We start from the raw sequence: 22572 nt of genomic DNA, 5'->3' as shown, positions 1-22572 counted from the left end.
AAATGAACTGATTCACATTCACCTCAAAGGACTTTAGCATCTCACTTTTTCTAAACAAGAGACAGCTGACCTGACTGTCCTTCCCTGAAGGAATACCACACAATGCACATAGCAATACGCATCAAATTTTCATGCTTTTTTTTAAGTATTAAAGCACTCCGTTTCATACTATAATGGCTGTTTAAAGATTCCACTTCTGATCTCAGAGTGACAGAGTGAAGACTTTGTGCACTGTTGTGTAGTCACCTGCAACTGCCAACAGAATAAGAGATTAAAAAATTTAAAAAAGACTTTAGGTCAGTGGAGCAATCAAAATACTCCATTTGCAGTGCTGGGTATAGATTACTTACCAATTGTAGTCAGTTACTGATTCCAAATTACATAAAAAATGTAGTTAGTGATGCAGTCTAGATAATTTATTTTAGGTAATGCATTCAGACTACTTTTTGATTACTTTTGGCCTAACTCGTTTATCACATAGATTTGAATAGGATAATTTTGCACAATAATGATGCTCATTAAGCCTGTATTTATTTGATCAGAAATACAGAAAAAAATGTAATATTGTGAAATACACTCACCTAAAGGATTATTAGGAACACCATACTAATACTGTGTTTGACCCCCTTTCGCCTTCAGAACTGCCTTAATTCTACGTGGCATTGATTCAACAAGGTGCTGAAAGCATTCTTTAGAAATGTTGGCCCATATTGATAGGATAGCATCTTGCAGTTGATGGAGATTTGTGGGATGCACATCCAGGGCACGAAGCTCCCGTTCCACCACATCCCAAAGATGCTCTATTGGGTTGAGATCTGGTGACTGTGGGGGCCATTTTAGTACAGTGAACTCATTGTCATGTTCAAGAAACCAATTTGAAATGATTCGAGCTTTGTGACATGGTGCATTATCCTGCTGGAAGTAGCCATCAGAGGATGGGTACATGGTGGTCATAAAGGGATGGACATGGTCAGGAATAATGCTCAGGTAGGCCGTGGCATTTAAATGATGCCCAATTGGCACTAAGGGGCCTAAAGTGTGCCAAGAAAACATCCCCCACACCATTACACCACCACCACCAGCCTGCACAGTGGTAACAAGGCATGATGGATCTATGTTCTCATTCTGTTTAAGCCAAATTCTGACTCTACCATCTGAATGTCTCAACAGAAATCGAGACTCATCAGACCAGGCAACATTTTTACAGTCTTCAACTGTCCAATTTTAGTGAGCTCGTGCAAATTGTAGCCTCTTTTTCCTATTTGTAGTGGAGATGAGTGGTACCCGGTAGGGTCTTCTGCTGTTGTAGCCCATCCGCCTCAAGGTTGTGCGTGTTGTGGCTTCACAAACCTCGGTTGTAACGAGTGGTTATTTCAGTCAAAGTTGCTCTTCTGTCAGCTTGAATCAGTCGGCCCATTCTCCTCTGACCTCAAGCATCAACAAGGCATTTTCGCCCACAGGACTGCCGCATACTGGATGTTTTTCCCTTTTCACACCATTCTTTGTAAACCCTAGAAATGGTTGTGCGTGAAAATCCCAGTAACTGAGCAGATAGTGAAATACTCAGACCGGCCCGACCAGCCCCAGGATATTGTCTTGACCAGGACCACACCCCTAAATGCATTGAAGCAACTGCCATGTGATTGGTTGATTAGATAATTGCATTAATGAGAAATTGAACAGGTGTTCCTAATAATCATTTAGGTGAGTGTATTATTTTATTACAATTTAAAATAATGGTTTTTAATTTGAATATACATTCATTTATTTCTGTGATGGCAAAGCTGAATTATCAGCATCATTACTCCAGTCTTCAGTGTCACATGATCTTTCAGAAATCATTCTAATATGCTGATTTGATACTATTGATATTAGCACTGTTGAAAACAGCTTAATATTTTTTGGGACCCTGAGATACTTTTTTCAATATTCATTGATGAATAAAAAGTTAAAAAGCATTTATTCAAAATAAAAATCTTTTCTAACAATATAAATCTTTACTAATCCCTTTTTATTAATTTAACACATCCTTGCTGAAAAAGTATTAATTTCTTTTAAAAAAAAAGAAGAAAAAAATACTGACCCTAAACCTTTGAAAAGTAATGTATATTGTTACAAAAGATTTCCATTTTAAATAAATGCTGATCTTATTAAAAACTTTTTATTCATCAGAGAATCCTGAAGAAAAGTATCACTTCTGAAGGATTCTGAAGGATCATGTGACACTGAAGACTGGAGTAATGGCTGATGAAAATTCAGCTTCGCATCACAGAAATAAATTATATTTGAAAGTATATTAAAAGAGAAAACCATTATTTTATATTGTAATAATATTTCACAATAATACTGTTTTTTTCTGTATTTTTAAATAAATGCAGAAAGAAATAATGATAAGAAAACAAAGGAATACTGACTCTAAATAATTAAAATATAAAAAAATTAAAGTACATCTTTGGTCATTCTGAATATGTCACTTGTCAGTCCTTTTCCAGTTTGAATGTTTATTGTGTGTGTGTGTAGCATTGAGGTTTGAGTGACTTAAAACGACACACAGGCCTGTTAGCAACACCATTACATAACACCTCTTGCACACACACACACACACACACACACACACACACACACACACACACACACACACACACACACACACACACACACACACACACACACACACACACACACACACACACACACAGCCACCCCGCAGTGGGGAAGAGTCTTCTCTCTGACGAGAGGTAATTGGCTCAAAATATGTCCAGAACGTTTACTGCTGAGAATCACTGACAAATGCTTCAGACCCTCTTACTGTCACATTAGAGTTAGAAGGAAACCAGGTGTGCTCAATCACACTCTCAGTCTCACACACAACTCCTGCTCATTATATACTAATAGACAACGTAACCCATCTTAAAATGTAAGAATCCCCACACAGGTGGAGAAAAAAAAAAATTATCTGACATTACAGCAGCAGAAATATCACAAACACAAGCTTTCAGATTTACAGCTGCCACATCACTCCAAAATCCCTTTCACGCATTATTGCCAGCAAGCAAGCCAAAAAAAAAAAAAAAAATTCAGAATCAAATTCAAATGCTCCTCTCCTCCATCAATCTCTCACCCTCTAGAAAGTTCTGGAAGCACTCAAGAGAGAAGCCATTATTACAAAGAGGAAATCGGCAGGGGTGTCGCAGCTTATTTGCCAAGGTGTCGCTGTGTGTATCCATGATTAAATGACTCTTTTTTTTCTTGGTAAGAGCTCTTGAGGATCTGCCTGAGGCGAGCGAACGAAAACATTCCATCTTTATTCAATTGTTTTTTTGTAATTTCTTTCTTTTCCCATATATTTATCATGTAGTGTGCCTGAATTTGTGTATCTCTGTACTCTCCTGAGCCCTGGTAGGTACTACAGAGAATAAACTTAAAAACATCACTAATTAGACCACTAAACAGACCAAATGGAGACGAAGAGAGAGAGAGAGAGAGAGAGAGAGAGAGAGAGAGAGAGAGAGAGAGAGAGAGAGAGAGAGAGAGAGAGAGAGAGAGAGAGAGAGAGAGAGAGAGAGAGAGAGAGAGAGAGAGAGAGTGAGAGTGTCTTGGGGGGAATTCGCTAAGAATGAATGGCACCAGTCGCTAGCGTAGTGTATGTGCTTATGCGGTTCACAGTGAGCACCTGATTCACTAAAGAAACTGCAATCAGGTAATTGAACTTGAAAATACATTATATGAATTATTATTATACATAAAAAATAAATATACATATAAACATATTAAATATAAATGATTTTTAAAAGAATTTCTTTAAAAGAAAAAGAAAAAAGTCTTTGTTTCACTAAATATGTTCTCATCCCTTTCTTTCAGTCGAAGTCGAACCCTGGTGCCATCACTGTACCGCACCTAAACCTCCCTCCTCTCTCTCACACACACACTGAGGGAGAGTGTGTCAGTCTCAGTGGGTGATTAGGTGACACATAAGGGCTGTTCATGTAATCCAGCCTGTCACATGCAGTCCTACACACACACGTCTAATGCAGCCATGCAGTGTACACACGCACTGAAAACTGTTCTAATTCAGTGACACAGACTGATGAGATATGAGATTCAGTCTTCGGTTCTATTTACGGCTTAAAGAAAATACTTCTAAACCTGTCCGCATCTTTTTGCCTAAGAAAACATATGACTCCCGGAGGAAATAACACACCCTGTACGAAAATCTGCCATTGCTGCCTGGTACCCGGAGTTCTACAATAAGAAAGAATACATGAAGTATCACTTCCAGAAAAACACTTGCTCTTTGAGATTATGTAGACACAGTCAGGAGTGCGTTTGGCAATTGTATTACATTATTATTGTTAATTAATTATAATTTAAACATTAAAAAGTAATTATTAATGCATGTAAATGCATTTATTAAACTGTATTATTATTATTATAGTTGTTATTATTGATAATATATTTATATATTTACAATAATTATAATTATTAACAACAACAATAGCATAATAATATTTATATTATTGTTTATTATTATTAATACCAATAGAAATAATAACAATAAAGTGAATATTAGATTAGAGTATATATTATTATTTTATAACAGTAATATTACACAGAGGAAATACAGCATCACCTCTAGAAAAACACATGATCGCTGAGGCTATGTATACACAGTCAGGAGTGCTTTGGTAATTTTATTGACATAAAATATTTATTTAAAATTATTAACTTGTTAAAACGGTATTATTATTATCATTATTATTATTAGTAGTAGTAGTAGTAGTAGTAGTAGTACACTGTAAAAAATATATCTTGTAATTTTCACAAAATAAATTAAGGTGACAATTAAAAATAGTGTGTATATTTTCTTAAGAAAATTGTGGTTCAGTGTTGTATAGAAATTTAATATTGAGAACATTTCACTAATAAAACCAAGGGACACATTTTCCTAATTTACTTAAGGAAATTAAAGCAATTTTGAGGCTTGAATTGAGGAACCGATTAAGCTGTTAAATTTAAGAGAAAAAAGGCTACCTATTTATTTTAAGAGAATTAGCTCAATTAAGCAGTTTTATTTAGAGACACCATTGTTAGTTCCCAGCATGCTTTGCATATGGCTGGAGAGTTAATGTTAAAATTAAGTGTTATTTTATGTATTTTTGAGTGAAGGGAAACATCTGTTAATGTTTAACGTTCAGTTCAGTTTGACATTTGAAAGAGTTTCTGTTATGTTGAAGTTTTGACTGTTACCGTTGTGGAGAAGAGCAGAGCAGAGTTTATGGTTGTGATATGAATATCTGCATATACTAATATTATGAAGCATGTTGCTTTGTTCAATGAGCATTAACTTTACTAATGCCAGGGCAATAACACGTTTGTTTCTACTTGTGCTGTGCTCTATTAATTGTATTACGTATCTCAAAGTATAAACAGATCATTTCCATTCACTCTAATTTATAGCCTTTTTTTAAAGTCAACTTAAAATAAAAAAGCACATTTCACTAAAAATATTAAATTAGTTGTTTCATAGACTAAATCATTTAGGAGATTTTACATGATTTATTCAGGTAGATTGCATTAAAGAAATCAACCCTTAAAAACGACTCAAAATTTGTTTTACAGTGTAGTATTAGATATATATGAATAATCAATAATTTAATTAAAGTGAATATTCAAATATTATTGTAAGATTATATTTATGTCAGTGCAAGGTGGTCTGGTTAACTAATACATGTATGCTTCTCGTTGTCATCATTAATAGACATGAAATTGGAAAGATAAAATGAACTTCCTCCAATGATGTTATTGTTTGCTTATAATGCTAAGATAGCTATATAACTTTTGAAAATTGTATGTGGTTTGACAGTACAGTCTTATTCTGGGTCACATCATTAATGCAAAAGCCTTCTGGAAGAAGTGTGTCTGTGTGTTGTCTGTCTGCCTGAAGGCCCACAAGCTGTTTTATAGACTCATAAACAAGAAAAAACACACACGAGAATATTAGACAAACCTTCTTAAAATACCATTAAATAATCATCACACACCCTCTGCCCTACACACACAATCAAAAACACCCGCAATCCCCCCTGTTTGCTCTATTTTTCTCCAGAGTGATGCATCTGATTCCTTACCTCTCTCACTCTCTTTGACCTCTTTTAAATGGCAGATAGATGCTTGAAATCTAAATCTTTCATTCTGTCGAAATCCTCAGGCTCCCTCGACAAATACACTAAACAAGACTGGTCTTTCATTTGACCACAGAAGAAATCTGAATTCACTATTCTGCTGTTTTGTTTCTATATAATAAAAGGATTAATTGCTGTTAAATGAAAATAATTATTCTATTTTGTCCATTAACACAACTACTCCCTTTATTTTCAGTCCTCTATTCACTATTTATACAGTAGAGAAAAGACTAAGGGCTAGTGTTGTAGTCAAGACCACCTAAACCGAGACCAAGACAAGACCAAGACTTTGAAGGGTCGAGACCAAGTCAAGACCAAGACCAAGACAGGCCGAGACCGAGTCAAGACCAAGACCAGTGCAAATCCCCACATTGCATGACACACTTCTGATAAAATGTGGAATATGCATACGATTGGCACTTCTCTCGTGTGTGTGGGTGTGTAAGAGAGAAGTTTTGATAAAATAATCAACAGGCATTGCTGATATGTGGGAATTTATCTTTTTCTTCTATAAGCAAATAAATGCGAATAAACACTTAAGAGCTGAAATGAACTTAACCATTTATTCAGAACCCCTTTTCAATGGTTTGCCATCCACCTAACACGATGCAGGCATTTTGGCCAAAAAAATTACAAAAATTGTAATTGGGAGAACCTCAAACATTGATGACATTATATGCCAGACCTGAATGAACTGCCGTGGCAAAACACTTCTAACAAGCTTGCCACCAAGGACAAAACATAAAGCTGTAGTTAATGAGAAAAATTAAATAAAATCTGATCAATGGGAAAAGTGGGTAAAACTTTACAATTCGGGTGCACTAGTATGCATTAATTCATCCTTAATTAATGCACAGATAATCATGAGTTAATGTATTACTAATGGTGAACTAACCCATTTATTAATGATCACTGCATCAGCAACTAATGAAGATTCTACATGATTAATAGATTAAGTCATCATTAAATTGTTATCAGTTAAATATATCATAACGTATTAATTCCTTAATAACATATTATACTAACTAATCATTTAAATTAATTACCACAACGGGTCAAAGCCACGCATTTCAACTTCCAGTTGTCTGCTTTAATTAATCATTAGCTAATGATTTACAAATGTGTCATTATGTTATGACTTGTTGAGGTACATGGCTATTTACTAATTGATTAAGTAATATTTACTTGTGGTTATGGGTTTTGAATTAATTATGAATTAGTTAATAGTCATGTGCCCCAACAAGTAAAGTCATAACACAATGATACCTTTGTAAATCATTAGCTAATGATTCATTAAAGCAGACAACTGGAAGTTGAAATGCATGGCTTTGACCCATTGAGGTAATTAACACGTTGCTTTACATTATTAGTTCATATAATATGTTATTAAGGAATTAATACATTGACACATTTAACTAATAACAATTTAATGATTACTTAATATATTAATCATGCTGAATCTTCATTAGTTGCTGATGCAGTAATCATTAATAAATGGGTTAGTTCACCATTAGTAATACATTAACTCATGATTATCTGTGCATTAGTTAAGTATGAATTAATGCATATTAGTGCAAATGTCGATAGAAGTTTGACGTGGTCCCAGCCGTCTCAGTAAGCGTCGCGTTGCAGAACTTACACACTGCTGTATGTTTTCTTTTGGATGCATTTTTGCAGATGAACTCTTTGTGGTTTAGGTAGCCAAATTGTATAACAGAAGATTTGGCTGACATCTCTCCAACAGCCACGGTCACGGTGACGGCACAGCTTGCTCTCCTGTCTCAAGCATTCACGTGTGGAGTGTGTGTGTGATGCGATGTGGGGGTTGGCGGCGCAGCGCAGGGAGGGGAGGGAAAACTAAAAGTATTTAAAATTAGACACGAGTCAAGCTTTTGGTCTGAAGTTTTTTGTCTAATCATCACAGTAATGATGTTAACAAATAATTTCGTGATATGCTCTCAGTTGTGGTCTTGACCGGTCTTGAAATTAAATCCCGAGTCCTCTGAGTCCGAGACCGAGACGAGACCGAGTAAAAATGCGGTCGATTCCGAGACGAGACCAAGACCTTTAAAAAGTGGTCTCGAGACCGGTCTCGAGACCAAGACCAATCTCGAGTACTACAACACTACTAAGGGCCCTACACCCGGCGCAATGAGACGGCATACGTGTTTTTGCTAGTTTCAGCCCAGCGCAGTTATCATTTTCACATGCTATCATTTTCACATGCTGCACCACATTGTTTAAATAGCTAAATATACTTGCGCCCATCTGTTCGCCCATGGGCGTGCTGGTCTGAAAACGAGGGGTGTTCAGGTGCATTTGTTTCCAACCACGGGAACTTTCCCCAGGAACTAGGAACTTTTTGGCTGTATTTGTGTATTTCCTCCAAACGGGCCTGCTCACGAGGTAGTACTTTTTCAAAGTTCAGGAAATTTCGGGGGTGGGACTTGGCCGCTGAACATGCTGATTTCAGCATTTTATTTCAACTGGCATTTCAAAAGTCTTCAACGAGGTTCATTCTGCGTTCAGTAAATATCAGTCTTGATGGCGCGCGTTGTCTCAGCAATCTCACGGTCAATGTCCGTAATAGCTGATAATAACATACGTTGTCTTATTTTAAATCTAGCTTTACGAGCTTTCAGAATACGCTTTAGTATCAGTGCTCGTCTCTTTTCCGCAGTTTTGTTAATGACCTATTTAGTAAACTGATACATAACCAGCAAAAGCAGCGCTGCTTGAATCTCCTAGTAGTCCTAGTAATCCTACTAGTTATTGTTGCAGACAGTATCGCACAAAAATGATTACTGTCCGTCGGTGACTGGGAGGAACAGTCGCACGCAGTCCCACGTCTCTGGACTAATTTTCCTAATCTTCACTGTACTTTAGACCGCAGTGGAAACGCAGACAGTAGCAGGTCTGGAGGGAAAAAAGTTCCTGTAAAAAAAGTTCCTGGTACAAATTGTTCCGAGTAATTTCGGTGGAAACGGGGCTTTCGAGGCAACTGAAAATGACTGCGCCATTGACCCCTCAAAAACCTGTTCAATAGTCAATAGCACGTACACTCTGCTTATTACACACAAAGGGACGTGCAGCAGCACACAAACCTTTTTAAATATTAAAAATAAAAGAATTCGACTCTGGAGAAGCATTCAGTCTTTCCACTCGCAAATTCCGTCATGTAAATAGCGAATCCACCATGGTGCAAGGCCGCTGACTTTTAAAGGGAATGGGAGATGAGACTCCGACTGGTTTATTGCACGTTACACCCAAAAACACACCCATGCCTCATTAAGAGACTAGGTACAATGCTTTTGGACAATGCGCCTGGCACGCTGACCTTTTTTTCCGTCGTTAAACTATCAAAAGTGGATTCGGTGTAGGACATGCCCTAAGTGCACCTCCGCCATCCGCTTCAGGCTTTGCACTTAGATTGTTAAAAAGGGCCCTAAGAATAACATTAAATATATTGAAACTGTTCAAAACAGTGCTGCTGTGAATTTTTGTTTTGCTTCAGCATAGATGTAAGACTCGTTGACAGGGTAAAAGCAGGTTGGGAACAATCAGGGTGGAAAAAAGGAATAACATTAGGGAAAGAGGGAGAGGGAGAAAGTGATGCTGTGTGTTTTGATTTATTCATATCTGACCATTAGCCTAAAAACACTATGTTGTTGTAGGTTTAAATAGGTGAGTTGTGTGTGTGCGTGTGTGTGTGTGTGTGTGTGTGTGTGTGTGTGTGTGTGTGTGTGTGTGTGTGTGTGTGTGTGTGTGTGTGTGTGTGTGTGTGTGTGTGTGTGTGTGAGTGAGTGAGTGAGTGAGTGAGTGAGTGAGTGAGTGAGTGAGTGAGTGAGTGAGTGAGTGAGTGAGAGTGAGTGAGAGTGAGAGTGAGTGAGAGTGAGAGTGAGAGAGAGTGAGAGTGAGAGTGAGAGAGTGAGAGAGTGAGAGAGTGAGAGAGAGAGAGAGAGAGAGAGAGAGAGAGAGAGAGAGAGAGAGAGAGAGAGAGAGAGAGAGGGTGTGTGTATGGCTTATTATTTTTTAGGAAAAAAGAGAGAAAATATTGAGGGAAGCAGCAAACAACGAGCTTCTAGTCAAATCCAAGGCTGGTGATAAAGGAAACAAAAGTGGAAATGAAGAATGTGTAACAACGAGAAGAAAACAAAAAAAGATAACAGTTGATCAGTCGAGGTAAAAGGACTGAACATGAGAAAGAAAGAGGAAGGAAGAGAGAGTGAAAATCTTAGCTAAAGGATAAGCCCCAACATACTGAACCTTTTTTTCCAATGGGTTTCCCCCTCTTTGACACTACTGACCCAGTTCTACCCATAATCCCCCCGATGGCTATGACACATTTTTAAACTTTGTACTGTATCCAATAAGATTAGGGGAATTGATGGCAATTGTGGCTTATTTCCAATCAGAGCTCTGACAGCTTAAAGGGTTAGTTAACCTATTTATTTACCCTCATGCTATAAATTCTTTTCTTTACATTTGAAGATTTTTTTTAATAAATTCAAGTTCGATTTGCAGAAATGAAAGCTAAAAAAAACCCAAATGAATTCCAAGTCTTCTAAAAATCATACGGTAGCTTTCTGTGAGGAACAGATCAAAATTGAACTTTCCCCTCCGCACAGCTCTCAAATCACTTATAAAGCCACTTGTGGATCACTTTGATGATAACCTTTATATTGTTTTTTTCCCAGTAAAATTAAACATCCACCTTCATAGTATAAGACACAGACAAAACAAATAACTCATACGTGTTTGGAACGACACAGGTTGGCTGTGTAGTATGATCCAAAGACGATGATGCGTGACACAGAATGAATAAAGATATACTTTAATGAACGGCAAGAGATAAACGCATACAAGACCACTAACATAACTTCAACACAAGGAGAACTGAAGGCATAAATACACAGAGGATGATGATTAAACTAACTGTAAATGTAATTGGAGGAGGGCGAGGAGCAGGCAGAGGAAAACACCAATAAGATGATGACCAGGGAGGAAAAGAAGGTGGGGGAGTAAGGTGAGAGACAGACGGGACCAGAGCATAGACAGGAGGAGCAGGAGGATGACCTAGAGCCATAACATAAAAGACCATGGTGGAGACAATGGAGGGAGGAGCCATGGTGGAGCCTTGGTAGAGGAGCCAGGCAGAACCAGGGAGATGACTGACTGAGGTGGAGACTGTGGATGTGAAGACAAAGGAGGAACTGAAGAAGTGGGCGTGGCCGAGTTGGAGGCGTGGGCTTGACAGACCCGGGCAGAGATGGAGGGAGTAAGGACAATGGTGGAACCGGAGGGAAGGATGAGCCTGGTGTAGCCAGAGGGGTGGAGGATTGAAGCCAATGGTATGTAAAGCACTTTGGCCAACATATGTTGTTTTTAAATGTGCTATAGAAATAAATGTGATTGATTGAAAATGTGACTGAAGCTGCTGACTCAGAAGTCCGAGGTGGAACCAGAACGACGATGGACCAAGGTGGAGCCAGAGGGGACATGAGGGATGGCAGTCCATGGTGGAGCCAAGGAAGCGTTAAAACATGAAGGATGAAACAGGTGAAGCCAATGGGTCGAAGGGCCGAGGTGGAGTCCGAAGCTTGGAGGCTTAAGGTGGAGCTGAGGGATCCCCGAAACAAGGTGGAGCTGATGAAAAGCCTCTGGTGGAACTGTGAAGCATAGCGGAACCTCTATAAGGCAGAGTGGATGGTTATGACAGTGGAGGAGGGAGAGGGAGGCTGGAAGGGACCATCCATGACAAAGGAGATTTGGTACTGGGCATAACCAGTGACGACTTGGAGCTGGGCTTAACCAGGGTCAACTTGGAAATATCCAGCGATGACTGAGACAATATGGTACTGGCTGGGACCGGTGGTGACTGAAGTGCAACAAATACCTCATTCAGCTCATCATATAACATATCCATTGATGACTGAGATGATATGAAACTGGATGAGAACACTGTTGACTGAAGTGAAACAAAAGCCTCCTCCATTCAGCTCATCACACATTGTATTTACACAGCTTTGTTTATCTTCATCAGCCATGGGAGGGTGGGCGGGATTCCAAACCATTTCCATGAATTCCACTAAAATGCCCTCGACTGCATTTGTTGTTGCCAGCTCAAACACCTGGACTAACTCTGCATTGGGCTCGGGCTCCGGGATGAAGGCAGCCTATGGCTCGATCTTCGTGGCAGGCTCGGGCTCATCAGCTGTGGGCATGACTGACAACTGGCTGGGCTCTGGGTCTGGAGTGGGGCTGGCGATGTCCTCAACAGCGAGGCAGATGGTAAAGAGAGTCATTTCGGACAAGCACCCAATCCACAAACTCGGCCAATGAACCTCGAGGACCCTCTCTGGGCATGCATGCCTTGGTACAAGTTATCCAAGCTGGCTTGGAAAAAAAAAGACACGCAGAGGGAGCGCACCGGGGAGCGGATAAGGCAAACCAGGTCTAAAAAGTCTCTTGTGTGGTCCTCTAGGCAGGCATACAGACAGCATGTAAATCCATTAAATATTTGCAGATCGAAATCTTATGGTCCCGTGTTCTGTCACGGGTTGGTTCTGTAGTATGATCCAAAGACACTGGTATGTGTACAATACTTTAAAGGGTAACTAAACCCCTGCTCAGAGCTTAACTCCACCCACTGGCAATTTTCAAAAAATGCTGGAAAAGTGGGCCGAGCCCGGCGGACACAGAGGGGACGAACCGAGGGCGGGGCTGAGCGGAGGGCGTGCACCTGAGACCCGCAGTGACGGGTTGATTGACAGCTGTCAGACTCGCGAGTCGCAGAGATGGAGAATGACTGGAGTGACGCCAGCTTTGCAATAGAGCGGTCATTCTCCTACCTTCACCTGAAGTGGAGGAGGGTGGATTGTATGTAGACACAAACCCGGAGCCTTATCAATGCGAGCCGCTGCTCAAACTGCGTTAACTCCCAATGGAGACGATACTAGTGAAGCAGCCGCGCAAGAGAACTGACCTAATCTATCTGCGTCCGCGGCAACCACTTGCGTGCCAGGGTTTGAAAGTGCGTCTCATGTATGAAACTTATCTGTACACATGACGGGCGGCAATAATATCGCAAGAAAAGCCTGACGTGTACTGACAACTGCATTATTTAACCGTATTTTCTTCAATACAATGCTAAAGCAAGTGTCAAGTCAGTTTCATTCATAATGTTTCTACTACATGTAATATGACAGTTCATACTGGAGTGAAGCCGTTCTCATCCTGTGATTGGGGGAAACATTTCTGAGGGCGTGGTGAGCTCGTGCCAGGGGCGCGGATAGTGAGCCGTTGGAGGTACCACAATGTCCAATAGGAAAATTCAACTGCAGTAGCCACCGTTCAACCTTAAGAGGGCAGCACTTTGGCGGTTTTACACCATATTTTATAGAATTAAAACACGTTATACTCAAATGTCAAAACATTTACTCGAATCAATGAACAGCATTAATAAAGCCCCAGTATTACAGATCATTAACTAAAAAAAGTTGGTTTAGGGTTTAGTTACCCTTTAATGAACACCAAGAGATGAATGCATACAACACCACTAACATTATTTCAACATAATTTCGACAATGAACCGAGGAGAACTGAAGGCATAAATACACAGATGATGATGAGTAACAGAATGAGGAACAGGTGAGGACTAATCAGAAACCTAGTAACAAACAAGAACTCAGGCAATGACAATGACCATGAAACTAAGGCCCCATCCACACGAAGCCAAAGCTTTCCCTATCCAATCTTTTTTTTTCCTAGTTTCAAGAAATATCTGCGTATTCACTAGAGCAATGAAATGGACTCCAAACGATGTAGTATACAAGAAGAGTTCTGGCTAGAAGGGGTACAGCAATGGTAGGAAGTGAGGCAAAATCTCACAATAAAATAACAATAAATAAATAAATGTGCTACTAACCAGATTGTGTTTTATTAACGCCTACACCCTAAACCTACCCATACAATAATGCAAATACAGTAATTAAATGACGCAATATTGATGTGCGCATAACGAGTGCCCATAGTTGTATCCCTTTCTAGTCTTTCCCGCACAGGACGGGTTGTGATGACATCACAGTTTCACAAAATATACGGATTGGCTGTACACACGAAAACGCAAGGGTGTCATTTTCTGATTTATCCACTCTGGGAACCGGTTTCAAAAAATATAGTTTCATGCTCCCAAAACGCTGATACGGTACAACATTTTTACGTATACAGCTAAACGTGTCTCCGTGTAGATGGGGCCTAAATGACCAACATAGTTTTGAAAACAAGCCTGATATACTTTGGATTCATTTTAAACTCCATTCTTAGTATGTCTCTTAATATACCCATGATAAAATGGCATATGCCAGGATCTTCTAATCATGGTAATTCCTCTCTGGATAATTCTGTTCTTTAAACACTCTTGCAGATTTGATTAGTATCAAAGAGTAGCTTGAAAAAATTTAATAAACTAGGTTAAACTATTTAATAACTATTAAATACAGTTAATGTTTTAATAAATGAACAAAGAACAGGGCTCAGAAATGGACTTGGCAAACAATAAAGAGCCTGCTGACTGACACGGGAAGGCACAATATTTCAGCACAAAGAAAAAAATAGGACGAGTCATTTGACTAAATAAACCTGAACACAGACAAACAAAGGAGTCTGAAATGCTGGTCTATGGAAACACTGACAACCCTATCAGAAACAATGAGAGAAGTGTACTTGCTAATGTTTCTCACCCTTTTGCGAAGGTTGCAGGTGAGAATGAGGTTTCGGGAGAAGGAGTTGGCAAACGCTGTGTAAAAATCCAACACCTTCAACAGGGCTTCTCTCTTTATGATGTGAAGATCACAGTATGTTAACGCTCGAACGTTAGCACATGAGTGGGCCAAAGTCGTCTCCTTCCAAAACACATCACCAAACACGTCCCCTTTACCTGAGAGAGCAAAAGGACAAAAAGATCAGATTATAAAAGGGGTGATTATGAAGATATTTAACAGAGCAGAGAGTTAGTGTGAGATCAGACTGCATTAATTGCTTTCAATCCAAACGTATCATCTCTCAGCAGGGTTAAGCAGCAGAATGATCAAATTTGACATTTCAATTAATATTATCTCCATAGATCTAGAGACAGGCACCAACCTGAGCAGGAGAATTACTTGACTGTACAGGAAAAAGTTTAGCTTACTCTACTTAAAACGAGTGATTAACCTAAACATGATAATTGTGGATTACACACTTTCCTTTAATGCTGAACGCATATGAATTTTTCTTGAGTGGAGCCGAATAAAGCCAACTAATAGCTTTGTGTGATGAACAGACAGAAATCATTTATCATTTAGTTATCATTTAAACCCCCTCATGTAATTACAAACCAGCATGATTTTCTTTCTTTCCTTTTTTAAACAGTTTTTGAATATTTACTGGAAACTTTCCCCTTGCTATGGTCTGTTCCTTATACAAAGCTATCATATGGCTTCAGAAGAATTAGAACAGTGCATGGGTCATACGAACTTTTTAGTGTTTTTTATCCCTTGTAGTAAGAATTACTATCAAGTTTTGTTATATGAAAAAAGACATTCTTCAAAACATATTTTGTGTTCCATAGAAGAAAGAAAATGAAGGTGAGTAAATGACTGAAGGTATGTAATGGAATTAGTAATAGATAATTTCATCCATTTTGTGACGTACATCCTACTAAAACAGAAAGTAGGACGGGGACTTGGTTAAATTCATCAGCTGTTGATTGGATGGAGATAGATTTGAATGCGAGTTTGCGGACGATTGTAAGAAAGGGGCTGGGTTTATGTAGACTAAATGACTGGAGAAGTCCAGCATATGTCACCAGAGAGAAGTCTGACGTTTCACTGGAAAGTCGTGTTACAAAATTACAAGCTTGAATAAAAGAAAAGATTGGATGAATCGTTCACAATAAGATCAATGCCATGCATTTAGAAAATAGATGGATTACCATTTCATGCCAACCTTAAATTTTAAGGCCAAAAGGAACTCAAAACTCTTCAGAAATGAAATAAGTGTAACGCACAAAAGACTATAAACTTAAAGCTCAAGTATCATTATTGAATCATCTCTTATTTTCAGAACGGAGTGAAAGAGCCAAGAAACATTGAGAGACAGTAAGAAAGTAGGATAATTGCTGCATTAGATAAATGTGGTATTATCAGAGAGGAGTGTAGCTGTCTCTGCTCGTTTGAGATGCCGAAGATCAATGGCACACTGATCTCTCCCATCACTTTCCACAGATCCTCGGCGCCAGAGACCCAAAATAGACCTTCAACCTTCAAGTGCCAACCCTGTACTGATTCCTTAGGACGCAGCAGTGCTGAACATGCAGTTACCACAAGAAATATGTGCAAATTAAAAAACCTTTTGGCTGGTTCAAAAAGAAGTGTCTTTTTTTCAGGCTAATATTTTATATGCTGAGCTCAGCATAATCTCACCACAGAGATCGTGTCTGTCACAGGTGTTTGTCCAGCCAATTAAAGACTTATTTCTAGTAGCAAAACATATTTAATTGGCTGCACATGCCAGACCAATTAAACCACAATTAGCAGCTGCTTGGAATGCATGCACACATGTGCTCTAATTAACCTTTCTAAGCAAAACTGAAAAATCCTCTTTTCCTGAAGATCATTGTTCTGGTGTCATCTTTATAACAAAGCAAACCTCTCTCGTGTCAACCCTAATAACAGGTTGTAGACCGCATGCACAAGAGCTGGTAAGGTGCATTTAGAACAATATAAACTTAATTTCTACTTAACTAACTTAATACCAGTTCCACATGGATTTCCAAGATTCATGTCAACAATATTATGGTACAAAAAAATAAGTTGTGTTTCACACGGTCTGGGTGTTTATTTTTGATTCAAACATACTGTGTGCAGCAGATCTGGTCTGCAGAGACTTTGTCAAGGGCTCTACTGAGAATTTAAAAGCAGTCGTATCCCCGAAGAGGCTGTGGGGATTTACAGTTGATCTCAGACAGAAGTCGCCAAACATGGTCTCCAAGGAGTCATGTGTTACCATGGCACTCTGTTACAGCGTGGGTACAGTTGAACTCATACCTTCAGGATCTGTACTGTAATATTTTATATTGCAAATGTACAGCGGAAAATTAGGCTCTGAGATAGTTCACTCAAAAATGAAATGTATGCCATTTTTTACATTATGTTGTTCCTGTATGATTTTCTTTGGTAACACTATTTCGATAGTTCACTTTAGACATTCTTATAACTTAAGTAATTTTGCAACTACATGTCAACTAACACTCATTAGATTATTAATAGACTGTAAGGGTTACAGTTACGGTTAGTAGAATAAGTTGACATGTACTTTCAAAGTTACTTATGCTGCCTTCACATGCTAACGTAATTATCGTAAATACTAGTTTCTTAGTTAAAAAATTGGACATGAACGCCTTCTCTAAGTCAAAATTTAAATGCGATGAGCCTGTAATCACGACTTCAGAAATGGGTAGGAAATTTCAGAAAGCACATGAAGGCAGCATTACTGAAAATGTTGATTGGTCGAGTTAACGCAACGTTTTATTTCAACCACCATTTTTAAAAGTCTGTTGCGATGTGCAGTAAAAATTGTTTGCTATTCAAATCAACAATGGAGTTTAAATGATACGACCGATGACGAGGTTCAGGCTTTATTAAACTTATATCTGGAAGACGAAATCCAGTGGGAACTGGAAAGTCTTGCGCAGTCCTCAGTCACCGGACTAATTTGCCTAATCTTCACGGTACTTTAGACCCTGATGGAAACGCAGACAGAAACAGGTCTGGGGGAAAAAACGTTCCTAGGAAAAAAGCTCCTGGGACAAATTGTTCCAGTAATTTTGGTGGAAACGAGGCTTAATAATCAGTAGCTGTCCGCTGGGAACCATCAAAACAAAGTGTTAGCAGATATTAAGCTCTACTCTAATTACTCTAATGACTGGTAGTTGCAAAGTACATCTACAATAATATGGATATATTTGAAAACACACTTTTTTTCTACGTTTTATCTTCCCTCCAAACTGAGACAGTGTTTTTGTCCTGCGAACGCAGAGTCATTTGAAGAGGCTCTCTGGATTAATTAGTGCATACATTTAAAAAAAGCCTGTTTTTACAATGTAGTAAACTGAAAATTTAGGTATTTGAAATTGACAACATGTTTAGTCATGTGACGTATATTGTACCCATAGGCATCTATGGTTACACCATCATTGTTGTGCCTGCTATTCATTTTCACAGTGTGAATTTTTTTTTCATACTACATAGCTGCAAAGATTCCAGAAAATTGCTGTCCTGTCCTGAAATTGCATTTTAGACCATACATGAAATAGTGATTTTGAGTGCGACCTGGACCCACCAGTACAGTAAGTTGTGGGATATTTTTCTAATAAAACGGTCATCCCAGAAGAATAGCGTGAGATCTTTATTATGTCTGGTCTCTCAGCATCATCTCAGTGATCGATTTAAACATTATCCAATGTTTCAGTGTGGAAGTGCATATGTGCGGACGGAGAGCGTTTTGCAGCAAAAACACTGGATTACACTATTTTAAAGTGTTGGTGTTATTATGGATTTAAGTACAGCGTGATATTAAGTAACTACATGTACTCTCTAGGGTTAGGAATAGGGATTGGTTTAGAGTTAGCATGTAGTTATGCATTTATAGTTATTACTACAGTAACTAAAATGATGACAGCATTTCCATTTTGGGAGAACGATCCCTTAAACAAGTGATACTTGGGTATGTTTTTTTCCTTACGCACATTTACAGCAGTTCTGTTGAAGATGGTCCAGCGAAAATTGTTTTTGGTAAATGTGAGCCATATGGATAGATGTGACTAATGACATAATTTCTTCTCATTGGTCTCCTGTAGAGCAGCACAGCTCTACACCTCGCTAACTCAGCTCCCCAGGAGCCCATCTTCCTCTGCCCGGACACCCACCACCCTCCTGGGTACAGAGAGGCACTGTGGGTCCAGGCTTCCTGCTGAGCTGGAGGAGAGACAAGGCCTCAACTTAGCAGCTATTAGAAATGAATGATTAAAGAAGCTGTATGGGTCCATTCCTATGACGACTCAAGGGAGAATGATAATCTAATGCGATTTCAGTGAAGCAGCTGATTGAAAGTTTAAAAGTGAGATGGTGTTTGTAATGGAAGTCAAAATCAAATTAATGATGTCAAAAAGAAATCATTTCATCTCTGGGAAGCATATGCTGGTTTTGTTCTGTTGTGTCACAAATCTCTAAAATAGTTTTTCATCACCATGACAACCAAAATGCATTTCTACTATAGAAGTCAAACTCTGAAAGAAAAAAATATCAGATATTGAGAGATACTAATAGATGGACAGAAAGTCCAAAGCATGTATTAAGCCGGGTCACTGTACGATTTATAATAGTCCTTTCCGATTTTTGCTTGTCAGACTGTATGAATGTGATCCCCGCTGTAAGCCATGTCACACTGTAGAATCTCAGTTGTCATAAATGTCAGACTGTATGGCAGTCAAGACACGTAAAAAAAAAATGGATGCACGCAAGAATCATCAATCCTTGACATGTTTGGTGATTGAGAGCTGGATTTACATGTGGGGAAAAAATTGCGGCTAGCAAACAAAAGCAATCTCTAGCATTAATTTGGATCATGGCTTTCATTAAAAAAAGGAAATTAGGAAAAAATGAAGCAATCAAAGACTTCAGATTTTAAATCAGAGGAATCTTTTAGGATTCACCAAATTTGTCTCAGACGGTCAAAATCGTAGAGTGTAAACCCGGCTTAAATCATTGCTTTTAAAAACAGTTACCAAACGAACCCAGTATAGCGATGACCTCGTCATCCTGGATGACCTCTAGTGATCCTGACACCACAAAGCAGAGCAGGTCCACGCTTTCACCTGCATGGAAGATGAGGTCACCGGGGGCGGAGTGTATCATTTGGAACTCCACAGCCAACGAGCGCAAGCATCCGTCACTGGCCAATCGGAATGCTGGGTGCTCGTTGAACACATTCCTGTTCAGGTGCACGCAGATATCCGCTCGCATGTCCTTTGGGCAGATGGAGAGCACCTGTGCACAGATGAATTTCCAATGTAGAATTTTCCTAAATAATAATATTAAAAACTTCAATCATGCAACCCTCCTATCTGTTTCAGTCTCACCTTCTGTGTGTCGATGCCTTTGGACATGGACCACGTGGAGACGATGTAGTCCATCACTCTCTCACTGAGGCCTTTGGGCACCTGGTAGAGCTTGAGGAAATCCCGCACGTTATTCAGCATTTCGTGGTAACGGTTGGTGTTTGCATACATCTGCTGGAAAATGGTTGTCACATTACCGAAGATGGTGGCGTAAAGGAGAGCTATAGGACAAGAGGGGAAAAGAAAAATAGATATTGGTCAGACAGTTTTGAAATTACTATATATATTTTTTTACTCTGGGCAAGTTATAAGAATATTACACAATATTGTATTGCACAATATACTTTTGGGGGTCTGAATATGTGGCAGATTTAAGTACCAAAAATTAAATAAATCATTCCTTCAATCAATTAATGATCAACAAGCAAACATTTTCACTTTTAATAAGACTGATGATGCCCACTGGACAAATAATGTATTTCCAAACCCATATTTACCCAAAGAGCTTGTTATAATGAAAAGCACTGGATTTCTTTTGTAATAAATATTTTCTTTTCATTATGAACAGGAAATTATTTTAACGTGGGGTTAGAACAAGTGCAAACATATACATATATAAGGGTTTTTTTTCTTTTCGTTTTCTTTAATATTCCATTTTACAGTTGGACGTCTTTTATAAGAGAACTGAAGATGAACAGTCGGACTCCGAATGTACACAATGTAAACTTCTGCTCCTGTTTTTATTGCCTCTCTCATGTGTTACCACAGTATCTTCGCTCCTCATCTCTATGGCAACCTTCCCTGAAATAGCTTTCCAAATACTTCCACTCACAACCAATAAGAGAAGAGCGGGAACAGAGAAGAAAGCGAAATGAATGGAATATGATAAGATAAAAAATGGATAATGAAAAGCCAAATAAAATGACCAAGTTAGAGGAGGAGAAGACAGATAGAAAGAAACAAACAGGGAAAACAAGAGGGAGTCAGAAGGCTGAAGACATTGAGTTAGGCGGATTTATTCTCGCCATCTGACTCACCTGTACTGAAAGTAATTATAGCAGTGCTGGGTGAAAATTAATTGCATGTCTGTATATATACACACACACCATCATATACAGTATATACAGTGAGGAAAATAAGTATTTGAACATAAGCAAGTTCTCCCACTTAGAAATGATCATCTTAGGTGCATGTCCACTGAGGGACATAATCTAAAAAAAAAATTTCCAGAAATCACAATGTATGGTTTTTTAACTATTTATTTGTATGATACAGCTGCAAATAAGTATTTGAACACCTGTCTATCAGCTAGAATTCTGACCCTCAAAGACCTGTTAGTCTGCCTGAAAATGTCCACCTCCACTCCATTTATTATCCTAAATTAGATGCACCTGTTTGAGGTCGTTAGCTACATAAAGACACCTGTCCACCCCATACAATCAGTAAGAATCCAACTACTAACATGGCCAAGACCAAAGAGCTGTCCAAAGACACTAGAGACAAAATTGTACACCTCCACAAGGCTGGAAAGGGCTACGGGGAAATTGCCAAGCAGCTTGGTGAAAAAAGGTCCACTGTTGGAGCAATCATTAGAAAATGGAAGAAGCAAAACATGACTGTCAATCTCCCTCGGACTGGGGTTCCATGCAAGATCTCACCTCGTGGGGTCTCAATGATCCTAAGAAGGGTGAGAAATCAGCCCAGAACTACACGGGAGGAGCTGGTCAATGACCTGAAAAGAGCTGGGACCACCGTTTCAGAGGTTGGTAATACACTAAGACGTCATGGTTTGAAATCATGCATGGCACGGAAGGTTCCCCTGCTTAAACCAGCACATGTCCAGGCCCGTCTTAAGTTTGCAAATGACCATTTGGATGATCCAGAGGAGTCATGGGAGAAAGTCGTGTGGCCAGATGAGACTAAAATAGAAATTTTTGGTCATAATTCCACTAAACGTGTTTGGAGGAAGAAGAATGATGAGTACCATCCCAAGAACACCATCCCTACTGTGAAGCATGGGGGTGGTAGCATCATGCTTTGGGGGTGTTTTTCTGCACATGGGACAGGGCGACTGTACTGTATTAAGGAGAGGATGACCAGGGCCATGTTTTGCGAGATTTTGGGGAACAACCTCCTTCCCTCAGTTAGAGCACTGAAGATGGGTCGAGGCTGGGTCTTCCAACATTCCAACATGACAATGACCCGAAGCACACAGCCAGGATAACCAAGGAG

At 39.1% G+C, this 22572-nt stretch overlaps 1 protein-coding gene across 1 annotated transcript in view; it reads right to left on the bottom strand.

Annotated features, from left to right (window-relative positions):
- Positions 1-22572, bottom strand: part of kcnh5b (potassium voltage-gated channel, subfamily H (eag-related), member 5b) — a 55611-nt gene that overhangs the window by 7255 nt on the left and 25784 nt on the right. Inside the window, exons 8-10 of the mRNA XM_079842981.1 lie at positions 20362-20561; positions 20017-20269; positions 14924-15120 (exon numbers count right to left, since the gene is read on the bottom strand). Coding sequence (XP_079699107.1) covers positions 14924-15120; positions 20017-20269; positions 20362-20561 — 650 coding nt within the window. The remainder of the gene's footprint in view (positions 1-14923; positions 15121-20016; positions 20270-20361; positions 20562-22572) is intronic.

This window comes from Gobio gobio (assembly GCF_949357685.1).
Source record: "Gobio gobio genome assembly, chromosome: 18".
NCBI lineage: Eukaryota > Metazoa > Chordata > Actinopteri > Cypriniformes > Gobionidae > Gobio > Gobio gobio.
The sequence above is the reverse complement of the archived record's forward strand: the minus strand, read 5'-3'. Positions and strand labels throughout refer to the sequence as shown.